At 42.5% G+C, this 16,438-nt stretch overlaps 1 protein-coding gene across 1 annotated transcript; it reads right to left on the bottom strand.

Moving 5' to 3' along the window:
- Positions 1-495: 495 nt before the first annotated feature.
- Positions 496-14,784, bottom strand: peli2 (pellino E3 ubiquitin protein ligase family member 2). The gene is made up of 6 exons (XM_084914923.1): positions 14,458-14,784; positions 7,878-8,007; positions 5,656-5,757; positions 4,249-4,446; positions 3,824-4,012; positions 496-3,431 (listed from the first exon to the last, which is right to left on the bottom strand). Exons 1-6 carry the CDS (start codon positions 14,532-14,534, stop codon positions 2,853-2,855), a joined length of 1,275 nt encoding a protein of 424 aa, XP_084771049.1. The 5' UTR covers positions 14,535-14,784; the 3' UTR covers positions 496-2,852.
- Positions 14,785-16,438: the final 1,654 nt, after the last annotated feature.

The following is a 16,438-nucleotide window of genomic DNA, read 5'->3' as shown; positions in this document are numbered from 1 at the left end:
AACAGTGCCCTCCTGTGGCTTCATAGGGAAACTGCATACTTAAAAAAAAAAAAACTACTGAAAACAAGGGGCTACACTCATGCAGTCATTCTCTAATAAATATTAAGATGAAGCTGATAAGATAGAACAAGAAATGTGAATAAAACAGACTTGAAGAAAATTCTTTGCCTTATCTGGAAAAAAAATACTGATAGAGCAATCACAATTCAGAGCCATTTTGGCAACCAAGATAGGAGAAATGCTCATACAGAGGAATGATGAAACACATATGTAACTGTGATTAAACATTGCTGCTATGTTGGTTGTGCGAACACAGCTGAGACATCTGGAGTGTTCAAAGGCAGCCACTAAATAAAAACCAACAAATCCCCATCAGCTGCACGCAGCCCTTTAAAAATCGGTGGATCACTTTAAAAGGAGTCCCTGAACATTACCCACAAGTATGAAATAGAAACTGTCAGTCAGAGCGAGAGAGAAATCCAACTTGGTGCAGAGTGTTTTTAAAAAATATTTTATTCTTTGCAAAGGAGACATTAGGAGCATCAGTGCGTTCTATGGCTTGTGTACAGAGTTCCTGCTAGAGACACAAAAATAATAATAATCATAGAACAAGCCCTTGGGTGAATTGTGGGCCCCACCCATGTTTACCGAGGAGGAATGTTTGAGGCAGCTACTCTTGCAGCTGTTACAGAACACAGTCTTAAGCAATGGACACAGTGTTTGAGCCGAACGCACGTGAGGTTAGAAGGGAATGCTACCGTACAGTATGTGGCCTAGTGCTTGACCCAGCATGGCAGTTAAATAATATCAGCAGAAATCAAGCGAGTCTGAAATGCTCTGTGGTTAGAGGAAAAGTGTAATGCTGCTGACATTCTTAACAATGCCAAATATGTTTCTCTTCAGAGGGAAGCGGAAAGAAAAAACAAAATAAAGTAAAAATACCATGTCCAGGACAAAGGCAGATTTCCTCCGCCTCAGATATACCTCTGAATTTTTTAATCATCATAATAAAGTCTGGGAAAACCTAATGCTATATAATAGAACATCGCCCTTAACATCTCATTGTTTTAATGCTCACTATTGTATTTCATAATCTAATGTTGGAAACGACACTCGTTTGGGCACAGTCTGGAAAGCTAACATCACGGACAGATTTGTCCCAGATTCTTCCGTTTTCAATTCATCTGCTACTTTTGTTTTGGACAACTTGACTCATCCACACACAATAGAACTTACCAAATTTGGCACAGAGTGTGATAATATCATTGTTCCCATGAAGCGACTGAACAGCCTTGACTGTAATCCAGAGCTGTCAACATTCCACCACAGCAGCAGCAGCAGTTTGGGGGTAGCATTGTTTACAGAAACACTTTGGATTGGAGGAAAAAGTGGCCGTCGCATCTTGCATGTGGAGAGAAAACAGCTCCTCCTTATATTTGGTATAATCTCTGGATGCTGCTGAGACTGTGCCCAGGTTCGACAGCGTACAAATCATTGGATCAAACCCAGCGTGGGGATAAAGCTAACAACAGTGCAGATTGAATACAGTGCGTCTGTGTGTGTTTGTGTGGGGCAGTGACAGCTAGCAATCAAGCAGGTACGCTTGATTCATATGGTTGTACGGCTCCGGCGATTTATTTAACTGAAAGCAGGCTTCGATCACACCTTGAAAGCAAGTTGTATAATCAAAGCACCACCAGCGAGAAGGGTCAATGCATTTCAGTACATTCATTGTCAAGCCCCTGCGACCTTGTGTTAAATCCCGCGTTCTCTCTGGTAGCGTTTTGGGGATCGGGGTGAAGCGATGCAGGGTGATTTTAACGGCCCGAGGGCACCCACGCAGTCCAATCCACACGCACACAATCACACAAACATGCACGCACACATACGCTCAAGCATTCTCACACACATTATATATGCTGGAGAAAAATATATTAACATTTGCATTAAAAAACAGTACAAGGGCCTCAGTGTAATAAAATACCTCTGGTGTTAGAATCTGTGTGGGTTGTTATTTTTCTTACACCTTCTGCAAAACTCTCTCTTTACCTTCAACAAAATATCTTTTTGTCAACTATGAAAAATATTCCCATAGTTTGATGGGATTTGAGGCACTGGATTATATCTCTGTACATAAAAAGTCTTCCCACCCACCTCCCAACTCTCCCTCAAAGTTTGTTTGGCAGTTAGAAACCGCCTCCGGAGAGCTACAAGATGTTGATGCCGTTACGGGTTAAGGACCAGGATATCAGTGTGGACCATTTAACAAGTTAACTATTAAAACTTCCATCTTCTCCTGGCTTTTCTCTCAGCCAACAGTCCAGCTGTCTGGCTCTGTAAAATCTTGGTTTCAGGCCCACCAGGAACTGAATTATATACCCTCCCTCACCCCATATATTTCCCAGAAGACTCAACTACACCTGCTTGCTATAATTTGGTTCAGTCTGATTCATGAGTAAATTCAACTCATTCCTTCTACAACCTTAGTGTTACAGCCCTCTGATGGAAAACCAGCAGGCATTGTAGTTTACAGCCCAGCACTGGAGCTTTGTTTAAAGAGGTTTGTTGGCAGGACAGCTAAAACAGTATTTAATTCTGGAGGAGCCGTGCGTCTGTGGTCCAGTGTGCTTCACATCTCTGTATCCTGCAGTGGCCATCCAAACAGCCACAAAAGGCCCCGAACAATCTGTAATGGCTCTCTATTGTCAATCCACAGTACATGACCAGAACCTGAAAAAGGCTTGCTTCGTTCCAGAGCTGGCTTACATAAATGAAAGAAAGCACAAAATAATCTTTCACTGCATGTCAGCATTCCTGTTTAATCTCCTCTGCCAGAGCAAGACCCCTTAAACTCAGTCCACTGGACCCTGGAAGATTAGCTTGGAATAGCCCTGAGTTGGGCCAAGTTGGGTGGCGCAAAAGGGGCAGGCTGCGTGGAAGGCGTGAGTGCCGTGGGGCAGAGGGATCTCTGACCAGTACTTGACTGACTTCTCTGAACACACATGTCCGCATGGCACGAAGGCGTATGTGGGTGCACCTGTGTCCACGTAGAAGGCCGGCTCGCAGCCCAGCCACAGTGGCACGTAGGGCCCCACCACCCGGCACATGGGACACTCTCGCTCAGTGTTGGCCTCCTGCTCTGAACGGTGGCCCCAGTTGTGGTAACCGTGCACGTGACCGCACGCCAAGTACACCCAAGGCTGCTTGTCTTCCAGAGATGAAAGGGCACGACTCCGGTGCATGCTGGGGAAGGCGAGGGTATTGAGACCCACAGGGCACTGGGGGCGCGCTGCATTGATCTCCTGCCTGAGTGCCTCCAGGTGCTTTTGCGTGGGAGTGTGGAAGAGGCCTTCAGCAGTACGCCACAGCAAGGTTGCTCCACACAGATCCACCAGGGAGCCGTCCTGTAGAATATTGCTCTCATTCTCCACCTGCGGAGGATAGTGAAGTGCGCACACATTTACCTTCTACATGGGAAAAAAATCCACTGCCTATGACATGCTGATATTTCTTATTACTACATTGTACTACAGACTGACAACATCTGGTTCGCCATCTTTTCTGTGGCATAAGTCCCACCCAAATGCCATTTAAACCTTTTGTGTACAATAGGCAACTCAGCAAACATGGATTATTTCAGACTTTGGATCAAGATAATTACTTATTTTGATTTGGGACTCAGTCAAAGCTACTCTAAAAGTGGCTGTGGAATCATTAAAATAATAAACATAACAGGGCCACTTTAATATTCTAAAGTACTTCTATAACATCACAGTGTCACTGCATACATACACTGATACATTTTAACTTTTCAACTACTCACCAGTTTGCCTGGGGTCTGTGCTGAGCGGGTCTCTCTCAACGTGTAAACATCACCACAAACGGAGATCTCTCTCCACATGCCGGGCTTGGACTCCTCAGTGAATCCCCCCTTAGGGTGCATTACCAGCACACCATTGGTTGTTAAGCCGTCCATGTGACCATCAGGGTTTTTCCATTTTGCAGCTTTTTCCTACAGGCAAGACAGAAAATGGATGATGACACAAACTGACATGATGTGTGGCATTTCACTTTTTACGTAACAGTGCATATGAAACAGTGGTTTTCTTTATCTGGTTACAAGCTTCAAGGATTAGAAGCACTAAAAAAGAAAAAAAAAAAAAAAGGCAGCCATGTAACCTTACAGGCTAAAAAGTAGCATAGATAGAGATGGTGCATAATTACAATGGTACACCGAGTTGTAATTACCCCAAGGAAGATGTTTTTGGACGTATCAAATCCGGCTGCATAGATGCGAGCGGTGTAGGGCGGGGTGCGTTCGCAGACAATTCGGCAGGCAAAACGAGAGATGGTACTCTGCGTGATAAGAGTCTCTTCACCCTCCTGACCCCCTGCTATTGTATCAGTCACCACAAAGTCTATGGGACTCTCAGTAGAACGCCCAATCTGCAAAAACAACACAAAAATAATAATTAATATTATGCTGTACTGCACAACAGTTTCGAAAGAAAGTATCTCAAAACAGTGCACTCAATGAAGAAAGGTTCTTTTTAATTCATACCAGACACAGCAACTGTTCTGCATCCTGCTAGCTTATGTACGTGCACAAGCAAACACACACAGAGTATCCATATATATTTTAATGGGCATAATTTTCAGCACTTGGAAACAGTTCAAGCTGAATAAACAGAGGCAAAAATAGGCTTTCCTCCTTTCATTTCCTCTTTTTCCCCTTACACTGTCCTGAAGTCCAACATTTTGAGTGGCTTCCTCTTCTCTCTGGTGCGTTCAGTATTGTTTAGACACATGGGGAAGATAGGGTGCTGAATATGAAGCATGTGTCTGTAACATTAACATCCCTTGGCTCATCACTGCCTTGCTGTACGTTCAGATTAATACTGGAGCAGTGTAAACCGGGCACAGATGATTTTTATTGATTGGACGTGTTTCTGAACATTTATACTTTTTGTGTGTCTTAACTTGCTTTTCTGCTATTACAACACTTAATTTTCTTACTTACTTTACTTATTTTACTCTGTGAAAAGCATTTTATACATAAACGTTTAACTTTACAGTCGAATCAAGTCAACCAAAGTGGCTAAAAGAGCCCAAAGAGACCTTGTCAATCAGTCAAATTAAAGCTTACATCCATATTTTCATTTATCCCATTCATAAAGAGCCATTTGAAATGACAATCTAAGGATATAGCAATTACTGTTCTGACAGCCCTTGAAGCCCCTGTAGGTAATATAACAGAACACAAACAATAAAGGGCAATAAAACCTTTCCAACAACTGTCAGTCCTTAAAAAAAACAAAACAGGTTAAGTAGCAGCAAATTCAAACAACATGTCTTAGCCACAGAACTAGCAGCTCTCCTGCTGTTAAAATTACAGCCACATCCTGCCATGGGAATGGGGAACAGGCTCTGACCATTTTTGGCTGTCAGAGAGGATATACTCCTCCTGGCTTTACTAGATCGAAACTGGTAATGTTAGGTATAGAAGTACATTAAAAAAAAAAGCAGAACAAAAGTCTTTTTGTTCTATGTTTTCTGACTATAAAGAAGTACGGTAATCGCTGAGAAACTAATGTACGGGGTGTAAATGTATCTGAATGCAGTTGTGTGCCAAAGTAAAAGTGAACGGACTTTTACCTGAAACATATCTGTGTCTTTATCATGGCTGTACTCTACCACTACGGTGTGGTTCCTCGATAGCGTGTAGGAGATACTGTGCTGACCTTTACAGCTCACGGCCTGAAATGTGAAAACAAACAAACAAAAAACCCAACTTGTTCATAACAAAGTACACAGTGCAACAATTTAATAAATCATCATCCAATCTGTGGCTTTATCACCGGATCTGAGAGTGCCAAGCAGCACAGCAGAACTACAGTAAAACCTTCCTTGCACAATCCTTTCCTCGCTGGTGAGGTTAAATTAAAGACCAGAGCAAAAGTCAAACCCACTATTAAAACACATGGCACTAAAGTGATGATTCACTTCCTTAGAATCAACAACTACGAGGTGCTCCTGGAAGAAAACATGTTATTGTCCTTATTTTTGTTTGGAACATTTCTATGGATTATTAGCGTGTATGTGTGGTTTTTTACAGCTCAAAATTAAGCCAAAGCTCTACAGGCTTATTGCGTAATTTTGTCATGATGTTACCAAAATCCTAAAACCTATTACAAGAATTTATGGGAAGCAGAACAAAAAAAAGACTGTGTATAGTCACACTCGTGAAACAGTGACCATAAACTCCCTGCTGACCTCGGTTAACACAAGCTCGCCAGGCAACTGAACTGCTTCATGTCAGTGTAGCGAGGAAGGCTGGGTTAAAGCCCGGCCCCAGCTTCCATCAACACTGTACCACATGCCATCTCTGCTCTAATCTGCAAAATTCCATTTCCTAAACATCCCCCTCCTCTTCGTCACGTGCAGGAGGGAAAGCGGGAGAGGGAAAGTGGGTCATCAGAGCTGCCACGGTCTGCTGTAACATCAGATGCACACGGGGACAAATGTCATCATCGCATGCAGTCTTGTCTTGACTGCGCTGCTACAAACAAATGTTAAAGAACTAAAAAAGGAGCAGTGCACACACAAATATGTATTTTTTATATAAACGCTACGCCCCCCAAAATATCCTCCCCAACCTTCCTGAGTGGTAGGAGTTGGAATCATAATGTTTTGAATACGAGGCTTGCAGTGGCATCATGGGAGCTCCTGATTATCTGCCATGAACACTAGAGTGTGCACCGACACGTGAGCTCTCCCTCTCAGCTGCAGAGATTCCTCAGCTCATTCGTATGCTGCACTGGAAGGGAGCAAGAATGGGTTGCAGGGGGTAGGTTTCATTTTAGTGATTCACCTCTTTAATACCCCCTTCTCCTTAAAATAAGCTGACCACCCAGCTCGTCTCTTACAGAATGGCCCTTTTTTGACCGTTTATACACCTGGACGAGCCAGGTCGGCATAAAGCAACAACCCCTGAGCTCATCCTTCAAGTCCCATAACAGGGTGCCAGGGTTGAAGTGGTCAGTGAAACAGCCAGTAACTAATGTAATGCACAGTAAAAACAGCCACATCTAATGCAGATAGCAAACTATCTGAGACGTAATTTATGATGTGGAGCAGCAGAACACTTTAGCCATATTTCACAGCACACTGCAGCTCAAACTCAAACAAAATAAAGCGCAATCTCTGCCATGAAAAGGCCTCTGTCACTGAATCGTCCCAGAGCAGATTTCTGGATTCCGCAACCTGACAGTAACCTGAACCAGACAGCCTTTTAGCTAAAAATGTCAAACACTGGTCTCCAAGTGGTGCAGAGGTAAGCGGGTCTTGTCTGATGTTTAGCAGTTTCGCCTAGGAACCGAAGGTAGGAATGCAGGAAGGCAAACACGTTTTACTGGATGTGGCACTTCCCTGCAGGCAGCCTGCCGTGAAGAGAAACTCTGAAGCCCAGCTAGGAACTATAGTCATTGTAGTGGAAATGTCAACATTAAGGTCTGCCAACAATAATGTAAAGTGCTTTTCACAGCACAATTTACTAGCTACCACAATCACTAAAAGACCATTCAGCTGCTGTGGAAAAAAACTAATAAAAACAAAAACAAAGGGGGTTCATTTTTAGAAATTATGCTGTCAACTTCATACACAGCCAAATCTTCTTATGTATATATGCAAAACCAAAACAACCCCCCCCCCCCCCCCCCAAACTATTACCTAACAAAAAGAAATATCACCTTCTGTTTCTGTTACATTTTTGCACACTTTCATGCATTTTGTCTGAAGAAGAAAGGCAGACAGATGTTCAATCCCACTGAGAGCCTGTTCATTAAATCACTTTAAATCATTAAATCATCCTTCTGTACCTTGGTGGCCTGGGGTGTGTTGAGGACGTGCACAGTGCTTGGTGATACACCATTGGGTTTGATTCTCTTGTATAGAGCAAATCTGCTTTTCCGTCTACCGCGATCTCCGTTGGGCAGGGAGCCATTGTACCTGTCAGAGACGGGACAGGGTGGAGAGAAGGACAGCAAATTGACAGTTATTTATTTATTTCATCTGTGTGAAAACACTAACAGCTTCCATAGCTGCAAAAAGATGTGTCTAATGAGATTTACAGGCAAAAGTCTTGTAATCATATAAGAAGTAAACACGGAGAATTAGAAACATTCGTGTGTTCTGAACAGGAGATTTGCCACGCATTACATCACTGACAATCTAATACACCCTATTAGTAATCTAAGCGTTACCTTGGATAACGGCTCTTATTACATAATGCACTCTGGTGCTGGTGATTTCAGTGTGCGTGCACTGTGTAAACTGCAGCTGTTCTTTTGCTCTGTGTCCCAGGCAGGAGCACGTTTTAAGATGCATGTCAGGCTTGCTATCATTTTGGGAATGCACAGTCTGGGTGGATGACTCAGACACATTCTTTCAAAGCTGAATTTTATACACGGATACAGCTTACAAAGCTATCTGTTCCGTTTCCAAAATCACTTAATAACAGACTCCAGTTTTGCCCTTTAGTGTGCTGAGAGGCACCTAGCCTAAGCTGCTCTTTGTGAATGAAGAAGCCCCTTCCGGTACAACTGGTCTTCTTTCTATCCACCAGCTGGTTCCTACAGCTGGGACACCCCATGCTCGACTATCATCCAACACACAGACCTTCTGTCACACACTCACATAAACCACAAATGTGCTGAACAGACACTTTGCACAAGATACACATTTATATTATATGCCTCAAGTTTGCACACCAATGTATCGGAGGGGAACAGAGTCTACGAGCCACTATGTAATCTGACATTTTTCCTTTCTGTTTCTGAACAATAGCAACAGAACCTCCTTCTGCTCCTTCCCACCTCCCTCCCAGGCTAGTCCACCTGTCCCATGTCTCCACACGCCTGGCCAGGCAAAGAAACACATGGTCCTAGTCAGCACAGTGCACAAAGCTGGCCTGTAGGACAAGCCACCCACAGAGAGCTAGAGAGGCACTGGAAGATTCTGTGGACTAAATGCAACAAATACAAAGACAGAAAGACAGGAGGAAAGTGTCAAATGACAGCAGACCTGCTTACCTTCTCTCCTAAAGTGTTCAGCTTTTACTTTTAGTGGTGATTACTGCCTGATAGTACTCCTTTCAAGACCATTTCAGGGATTCTATTTCCATGTCATTAGACCAGTGCACACTTTAAATGCAGACCCTTACACAGTTGTAAAATCTTGGGCTCCAAAAGCCTGAGCTGGCCTTCTCATGCTGCTTTCAAGATAAAGTACAAGTGTACAAGACATAAGTCCCATTAAATCTAAAGAAAAATAAAATAATGCCCACTTTCCCCCCATTTATATAGTAATTGTGTTGCTTTCATTTACAAGTAATCTGTAAGAGAAAACAAATAAAGCCCCTTTATTGATGCACACATTCCTAAACTAATTTCACATGGTTTGTTCTCTGTACTCCACTTTTATTTGACCTGCTCTAAAAACACCCCACCTAAATAAAGACCAGCCAGCCCTACATAAAGATGTCTTTTCAGTTTAGGGGGGTCTACTGGCTGGCTACCTGCCCCTGTGTGTCTCATACAAAGCACACAATCAAATGATATCCAGCTTAGTGTTTTTTCCATGATGAATTCTGACTGGAAAATATAACCCTAGCTCTGCAAGAAACACAGCATATGCTTTCAATTATTCAGCATTACACCGAGGAACAATATTCTGTCATGCAGGAACTGCCACCGTCACATTAGCTAGGACAGGCTCTTTAAAGCTGCGTTCCAACTAATTGTGATCGCTTTCCCTTTTGACCCGTGCCAGACAGACAGCGGATTTACCTTCCAATACTTAGCAGCAGGGATTAGAAGACTCTGGCATATCACCTATCCTCCAGGGTTGCGGTAAGGAGCCAACAGCACCTCCTACTTCCTATGCTAACATGAAAGGCTAGTGTTCACAGAATGAGGAGAAGATATGCTGAATAGCTGTAACACTCATTAGAAATACAGAATGTTAGGTTAGGCTTACAGGGTCACACAAGATGGTTTCTAGGTCACTAAGACTTCAGCCTATCAATACTTCATCTAAATCAACCTAAGCTGTAAAAATACATAAATAATACATCATTACCAGACAACCAGATGGCATGATGAGCAAAGACAGTATGAGTCAACTAAATGAGCATCATCCATCCATTTTCTTATCCATTTATCCAACTTAGGGCAGCAGGGGTGCTGGAGCCTAGCCCAGCCGTCACGGGGTGAGAGGCTGGGCACATCTTGGCCAGGCTGCCAGTCAATCACAGGGCTGACACAGAAATACAGACTGCCACATACTCTCCAATGCATATTTACAGCCAATTCACAATCAACAAAAATCCCAGTGGCTCTCAAACCTCTTCTGGCATACCCCACTTTACTTTATATATAAGTAAGCACAATAGCATTAGCCAAATCTTGTTTGGTAATAAATAAAAGTCCCTCTTTTGCCTAGTTTTCATGCCCTGCAGTTTCTGAACCTCTGAATTACCTTAACATGAGTGTGTTTGGACTGTGGGAGGATCCTGCTGCAACTGGAAAAAAAAAACAAAAAAAAAAAAACACCTATGCAGGCACAGGACGTACATGCAAACTGCACACAGAAACGCCTCAATCCACCAAGAGGTTTGAATACTTGTTGATTGGTGATCATGCTAACCACTGCACCACTCTAGATTAAACCAGTTACACCTGAAATCTTTAAATACTTCTATTGTAGTACTGACAAAAACCCCCAGAAAGAGATGTCTCTTCTCTTTATATCATTTAAATTACATAATTCATAATATTAATAAAAAGGCACGATCTATGTCAGTCTGTACCAAAGATGCTCCCAAGTTTATTTGTACACTTTCCTTTAATGAGTGGTTCTCTAAGGCAAAATGTAGAAAGTTCAATCAATAGGCCTAGTCTCCCTGCCACAATGGACAGAGGAAGCTGAAGAGAGGCAAAGGCTGAGTCCTGATCAATCCATCCTTTCATTTGCAGGATACCCATGCAGCACCCCCTCCTCATCCTGCCTCCTTTCACTGACCAGCACCAAGCCAGTCTGCGGCGGCAGAGATGGAGGGGCAGCCATGCAAGTAATAAGAGCCACCACGGTCATGGCAACAAACCGCTGAGGGAACTGCTGCTCAAACAAGCTTTGTTCCATGCTGTCAGCTATCTTGTCTACCATCAGTTTTATCAATGGGATGTGATGTCATGGCAGTGATTATACACCAGTCACATCTGATTCACATATGTGTCTTTATGTCAGGAGAGAGAACAAAAGTACCAGCTTCAAACATGCCACATACTGAGCCTGGGGTAATAAGCAGCCAGCACTTTTTATCCCTTACAATAAGCACTATGACTGCGAGTGTATGGGTGGAGGGCAGTGTACAAAAACACAGTGTAGTCTGCTCTCTGTGTAAGCCATCATTTCAGCACCTTATTTCAAATACTGTAAAGATGAAAGTCACACCAGTAAATCTGAACTATAAAAATTTAATAACTTTTATAAGAGCCTCAGGACTGGCCATTGGCCAAAGTTCAGTCACTCATGTTTTCCATCATCTGTTGGCCAAGACAATACAGACAGGACGAGAAGGTGACTGTTTAGCAGGATAGCTTGTGGCAATTTGTCCTAAATGAATTCTAAACAACCAAACAAAAACACACAAAACAAAATGAAAAAACAAAAACAAAAAGAGGACAAAGCAGTTATGATATAATAAAGGTAAAAGTTACACTGGCTTTATTCGGTGACAACACAGATGTGAATAACTGCTTATTTTGTTTGCCTTTTTACATTAACAGACTGTCTGTGTACTGTCTGATATTATCCAGTACAAGTGGCAACTGGATAGTTACAGAATGAACGCCAAATAATTCAAATACTTAACAGGAGTAGGTGTGCTCTTCTACAAAAGGCTTTTAAATGTAAAGAGTGATGTGAAAAACAAAGATTACTTCAACAAATAGCCTGAAAATGACCAGCACATGCCAGCTATCAATACATCTGATGGGCAAAATAACAGACGGACAGAATATTACCATCTTTTTTGATAAATAATGCTTTAAGTCATAATTCCTTGGCAGTTTCTTTCCCATGTTTTATATTTACCTGAAATTATATCAGTAAATGACTGTAAGTAACTGACTTTTTTTTTTTTTTCCATTGGGTAAATTACTGATATTTTATTGACAACAATACAGTTAATGGTAAGGCTCTTATCAGTTTCTGTAGAGATTCCTGACCAGTTTACTATATAGAAAAAAAATGTACGTCTACACAGGTTCTTGACACCAAGGCAAAATTTCCACTGCTGCAGGTTTGACGTAATTGTTCTGCAATGTGAAACTGTCAGAAGAGCCTTGTAAACTTTGAAATAAGTAAGCGATAAGCTTAAAGGCAAATAAGTATGGAGGCTTGACAATAAGGAACTGATTACTGATCATCTACTGGTTGGGCAAGAAATGTAAAGATGCCAGTAAGGCTTTTAAGAAGCCGCATAAGATGATTTAAAGCAGATGAATAATAAAAAACACATAAATAAATAACTAAAAGAACTACAGCTCGGCTTGTTTTCAACACTCTGTGAAAACATGGTGGTTCTGTGCATGCCCAACAAAAATTACTCCATACTGAGATATAAACAAATACAAAGATGGAAAAAAACAGCAGAAAGGTAGCTTGACTGAACAGCCTTTGATGCTGTTCCCATAGGCAGCTTAGAGTCTGCTAGTATAAAGCAATTTAAGAATATATCCTGTGAGATTAGATAAACTTGTCCACTGTGGTGTATGCTGTACAGTGCAGCGAGAAATGCCCAGACCTCTACATTGGAGAGACCAAACAGCCACTTCACAAGCGCATGGCACAACACAGAAGAGCCACCTCCACAGGACAAGACTCAGCAGTCCATCTGCATCTTAAGGATAAAGGACACTCTTTCGAGGATGCCAATGTTCACATTTTGGACAGAGAGGACAGATGGTTTGAAAGAGGAGTGAAAGAAGCCATCTATGTCCACTGTGAGCGACCATCTTTGAACAGAGGCGGGGGTTTACGACACCAACTCTCTGCCATCTATAATCCAGTTTTGAGATCCCTTCCCAGACGCCTTAACGCCCACTCACATCCTGGGCCATCTGACCTCAGGAATTCGCATGATAAGGTGGGGCCAGGTTTCACAATGAACACACCCGAAACTCTGGCTGATTGGGACCCACACCCGCTTTCACACCTTGGCTCAGGCGATTAGAGGATCATCAGGGGGTCCTTTTGTCCCTCTGTGGGGGGATACTCCCACTAGGTTTATATCTGGGACTCTCCACCATTTGACCTTAGAACTGAAGAGGCTTCTCGGATGAGAGGTGAAACGTCTTCAAGTAACTTAAAGAAGTCCAGACGCTTTTCTTTGCAAGCTCCTTTGACTACGATGACCTGGATGACTGAGAACCTTCACAGACACGTCCACTGCTTTCCCTTGTTTCTCTGACTTGCACTGGAGCATTGTGGGTAATGGCAGATACTGTATAAGGTATGGAAATCAGTAACCGACTCCTTACTACTTACTATACAGTATAATTCAGCAGATACTTTGGCTGATTTTCTCTATGAACAGAAAAAATGTTTTACTGTATAAATAACATTTGAATGTTCCCCACATCAGGTAGCATATCCCAATATCATTTTATCGAATTACATATATCATTACTTCATAAGGCTCTCGCTGTTATCCGACATTTAAGCTCCCCTTGTCTGTTAAATAAGGAATGTAAAGATAACTTTTTGCAGGTCAAGGTGTGTGATTTTAAACTCGGAGAACAGCCGGCAGTACGTGCGTGCGTGACTGCAGAAGTTGTGTTAAAGGAAGCACCCTGGGGCTGGGGGAGGGGACCATCACTACTTCCGAATTCCTAAAACCCCATGAATCCAACTTTAAGGTAAGAAGGAGCGTCCGGTCAGAGTTGCTGAATAAATTTCACTCGGGTTCCCAAAGTTGTCCCAAATCTGTCCTATTTCACGGACACAGATATGTAGACACATGCAGGCAGTTTGTAGTTAACAGGGTTGCCAGGGAATGGGATATTTAAAACGTCCACATTTGTAATTGCGCACGTGTCTGATTTGTGGGATAACGTGAGCTTGTAAATTTCTAAACAGAGCTTGACGTGCTCCCTGAAAATCATCACAGCGCCTCTTTGATGTTATATAATGTCGCCTGTGTTGGAAGTTGATCTTGAATTTAAAAAAACAAAAACACACAACGCATCACTGCTGACTACATGCTATTTTCAAAAACTTACAGTCATGTAGCTTAGGTAGCAGTGTGAGTGCCCGCTTGTGAAACTTAAAAACAAACACTCGTTTTCAGTTTCATGTCCACACTTACTCAGAAGCAAATACAACGATTCAACTTACCCCAGAACCACCAGCTCTCCGTATTTCACTAGGTCTATGGATGGGGCGCAGTGCTCCTCTTGGCTTAACGAAAACATGAGGCTCCTGGCTTCACTTCACTGTTAGCTTTACAGTAATAACGGTTCACAAATTACCTAAAATTCCTCCTTAAAAAGCGCGACGCAGACTCGTTTCAGATCGCGTACACGGCAGCATGTGTTTCAGTGTTCTCACGAATCAAGTTTGCTAAAAATAAACTGGTCTGAAACTTCCTCGGCGTGACATAGCAAAACGTAACTTACTTGGCGGTTGAATGCGCTCTAAAGCAGATACAAAAACAGCGAGGACCAGGGCCGGAACGTACCATTCACTTCTACTTTACTTTGTATAGGGGGGGCTCTCTACCTACGCCTTGGTTAAAATGGTATGCCTGGTCAAATTTTATTGTATCTATTCATTAAACACATAGATAATAGTACACGAGAATGCTGCATCTTTAATTAATTCTCGTGTAGACAAAGCAGTTGAATCTACATTGTAATAATCATTTTTGAAACCACCCGTCTTGGTTTATGGATCGCACCTTCTGTTATGTAAACAAAGAGTAAAATCTGGGAATTCTTAAAGGGATCATACTTTTTCCTGACGTGATTGCAGTTTCCTATATTTGACGGAAATAAAGGTTTAAACGTTTTGTCATTGTATTTACATTTCTATTATTTACTGTTTCAGCAAAATGTGCCAAGGATCACATGATTTATGAGTGCAGTAGTTATGCCTACCAAGGATGGGACATAAAAAGTGGGAAAAGACATGGTAAAAAAAACAAAAAAACTATTCGGAATCCTCCTGGTACATTTTCTGACTGAGATAACAGCGAGAGTGTGGAAAAAAAATTGTGAAATCAGATTTTGTAATTTTGCTGGTAACCCCCTAGGCTCTTTACAGCGTGTTATTTGATTATGACTTTATTGCAGCTGGCTAATGCATGTGATTAAGGGCGACCGTGGCTCAGGGGGTTGGGAAGCGTATCTGTGACCGGAAGGTCACCGGTTCGATCCCCGGGCTCTCTGTCCTGGTCGTTGTGTCCTTGGGCAAGACACTTTACCCTACCGCCTACTGGTGTTGGCCAGAGGGGCCGATGGCGCGATATGGCAGCCTCGCTTCTGTCAGTCTGCCCCAGGGCAGCTGTGGCTACAACCGTAGCTTGCCTCCACCAGTGTGTGAATGAATAGTGGCATTGTAAAGCGCTTTGAGTGCCTTGAAAAGCGCTATATAAATCCAATCCATTATTATTATTGATTGTGCAACTTAATGACATCACTACGGATGTGCATGCCTCGAGGTTTTATTTTCACCACACCATTGCTCATTTTTGTCTCTGTTTTCAGCATGAAGCCTTTTGTTGGCTTCCGGTCCGTGAGTGCATGCTTATTTCATTCTGTAATGTCAGTCAACTGGCTGATGCGCATTAGTCAAATAATAACACCAAGGCCTAGTAATTTGGCTAATTGCTTTTCTGAGACTGACTCAGAAATCTAATTTATCCAAATGTCCACACGTGATGCTACTAAGAACCTCTCAGCCTCTAGTAACACCTCTTTTGGTACATCACACGTTCACTTAACTTTTTTCCCCCTCATGCTTTTCTGGTGAAAGTGCCACTTTTGTCTAGCAGTCTCCTCCACGCTTTAATGGCTCTGTCTTGTTTAACAGGAATCTGCATGGCTGGAGGTGCTATTACTGCTTCAGCCCTGTTGCCTCTGCAGTAATGGCCTTCTATTTGAACTGGTGTCCAGTTTCAAAGTGCAATAACACCTACAGAAAACAAAAGGTAGTCAGGGAATACAGGAGCCGGAAGGGGGGAAAAAGCCTCCCCACCCTCACGAACAACAAATTTAAACTTCACCACAATAAGACAGAGTATTGTGCATTTGTAAGCATTACAAGTCAAATATTTGGCATTTGTTGAATCCCTTTAATGGTGCCACTGATAGCACGG

Source organism: Perissodus microlepis, chromosome 19, assembly GCF_051167445.1.
Source record: "Perissodus microlepis isolate ML-2025 ecotype Zambia chromosome 19, ASM5116744v1, whole genome shotgun sequence".
NCBI lineage: Eukaryota > Metazoa > Chordata > Actinopteri > Cichliformes > Cichlidae > Perissodus > Perissodus microlepis.
Note: the sequence above shows the minus strand (reverse complement) of the source record. Positions and strands in the feature narration are given on the sequence as shown.

Excerpts from the sequence above, each read along its gene's own strand:
- peli2 (XM_084914923.1), bottom strand. The coding sequence starts at position 14,534 with ATGTTTTCGTTAAGCCAAGAGGAGCACTGCGCCCCATCCATAGACCTA. Across the intron at positions 4,447-5,655 it reads AAGACACAGATATGTTTCAG|ATTGGGCGTTCTACTGAGAG; the intron begins GTAAAAGTCCGT and ends TTGTTTTTGCAG. Across the intron at positions 3,432-3,823 it reads CACAGACCCCAGGCAAACTG|GTGGAGAATGAGAGCAATAT; the intron begins GTGAGTAGTTGA and ends TATCCTCCGCAG.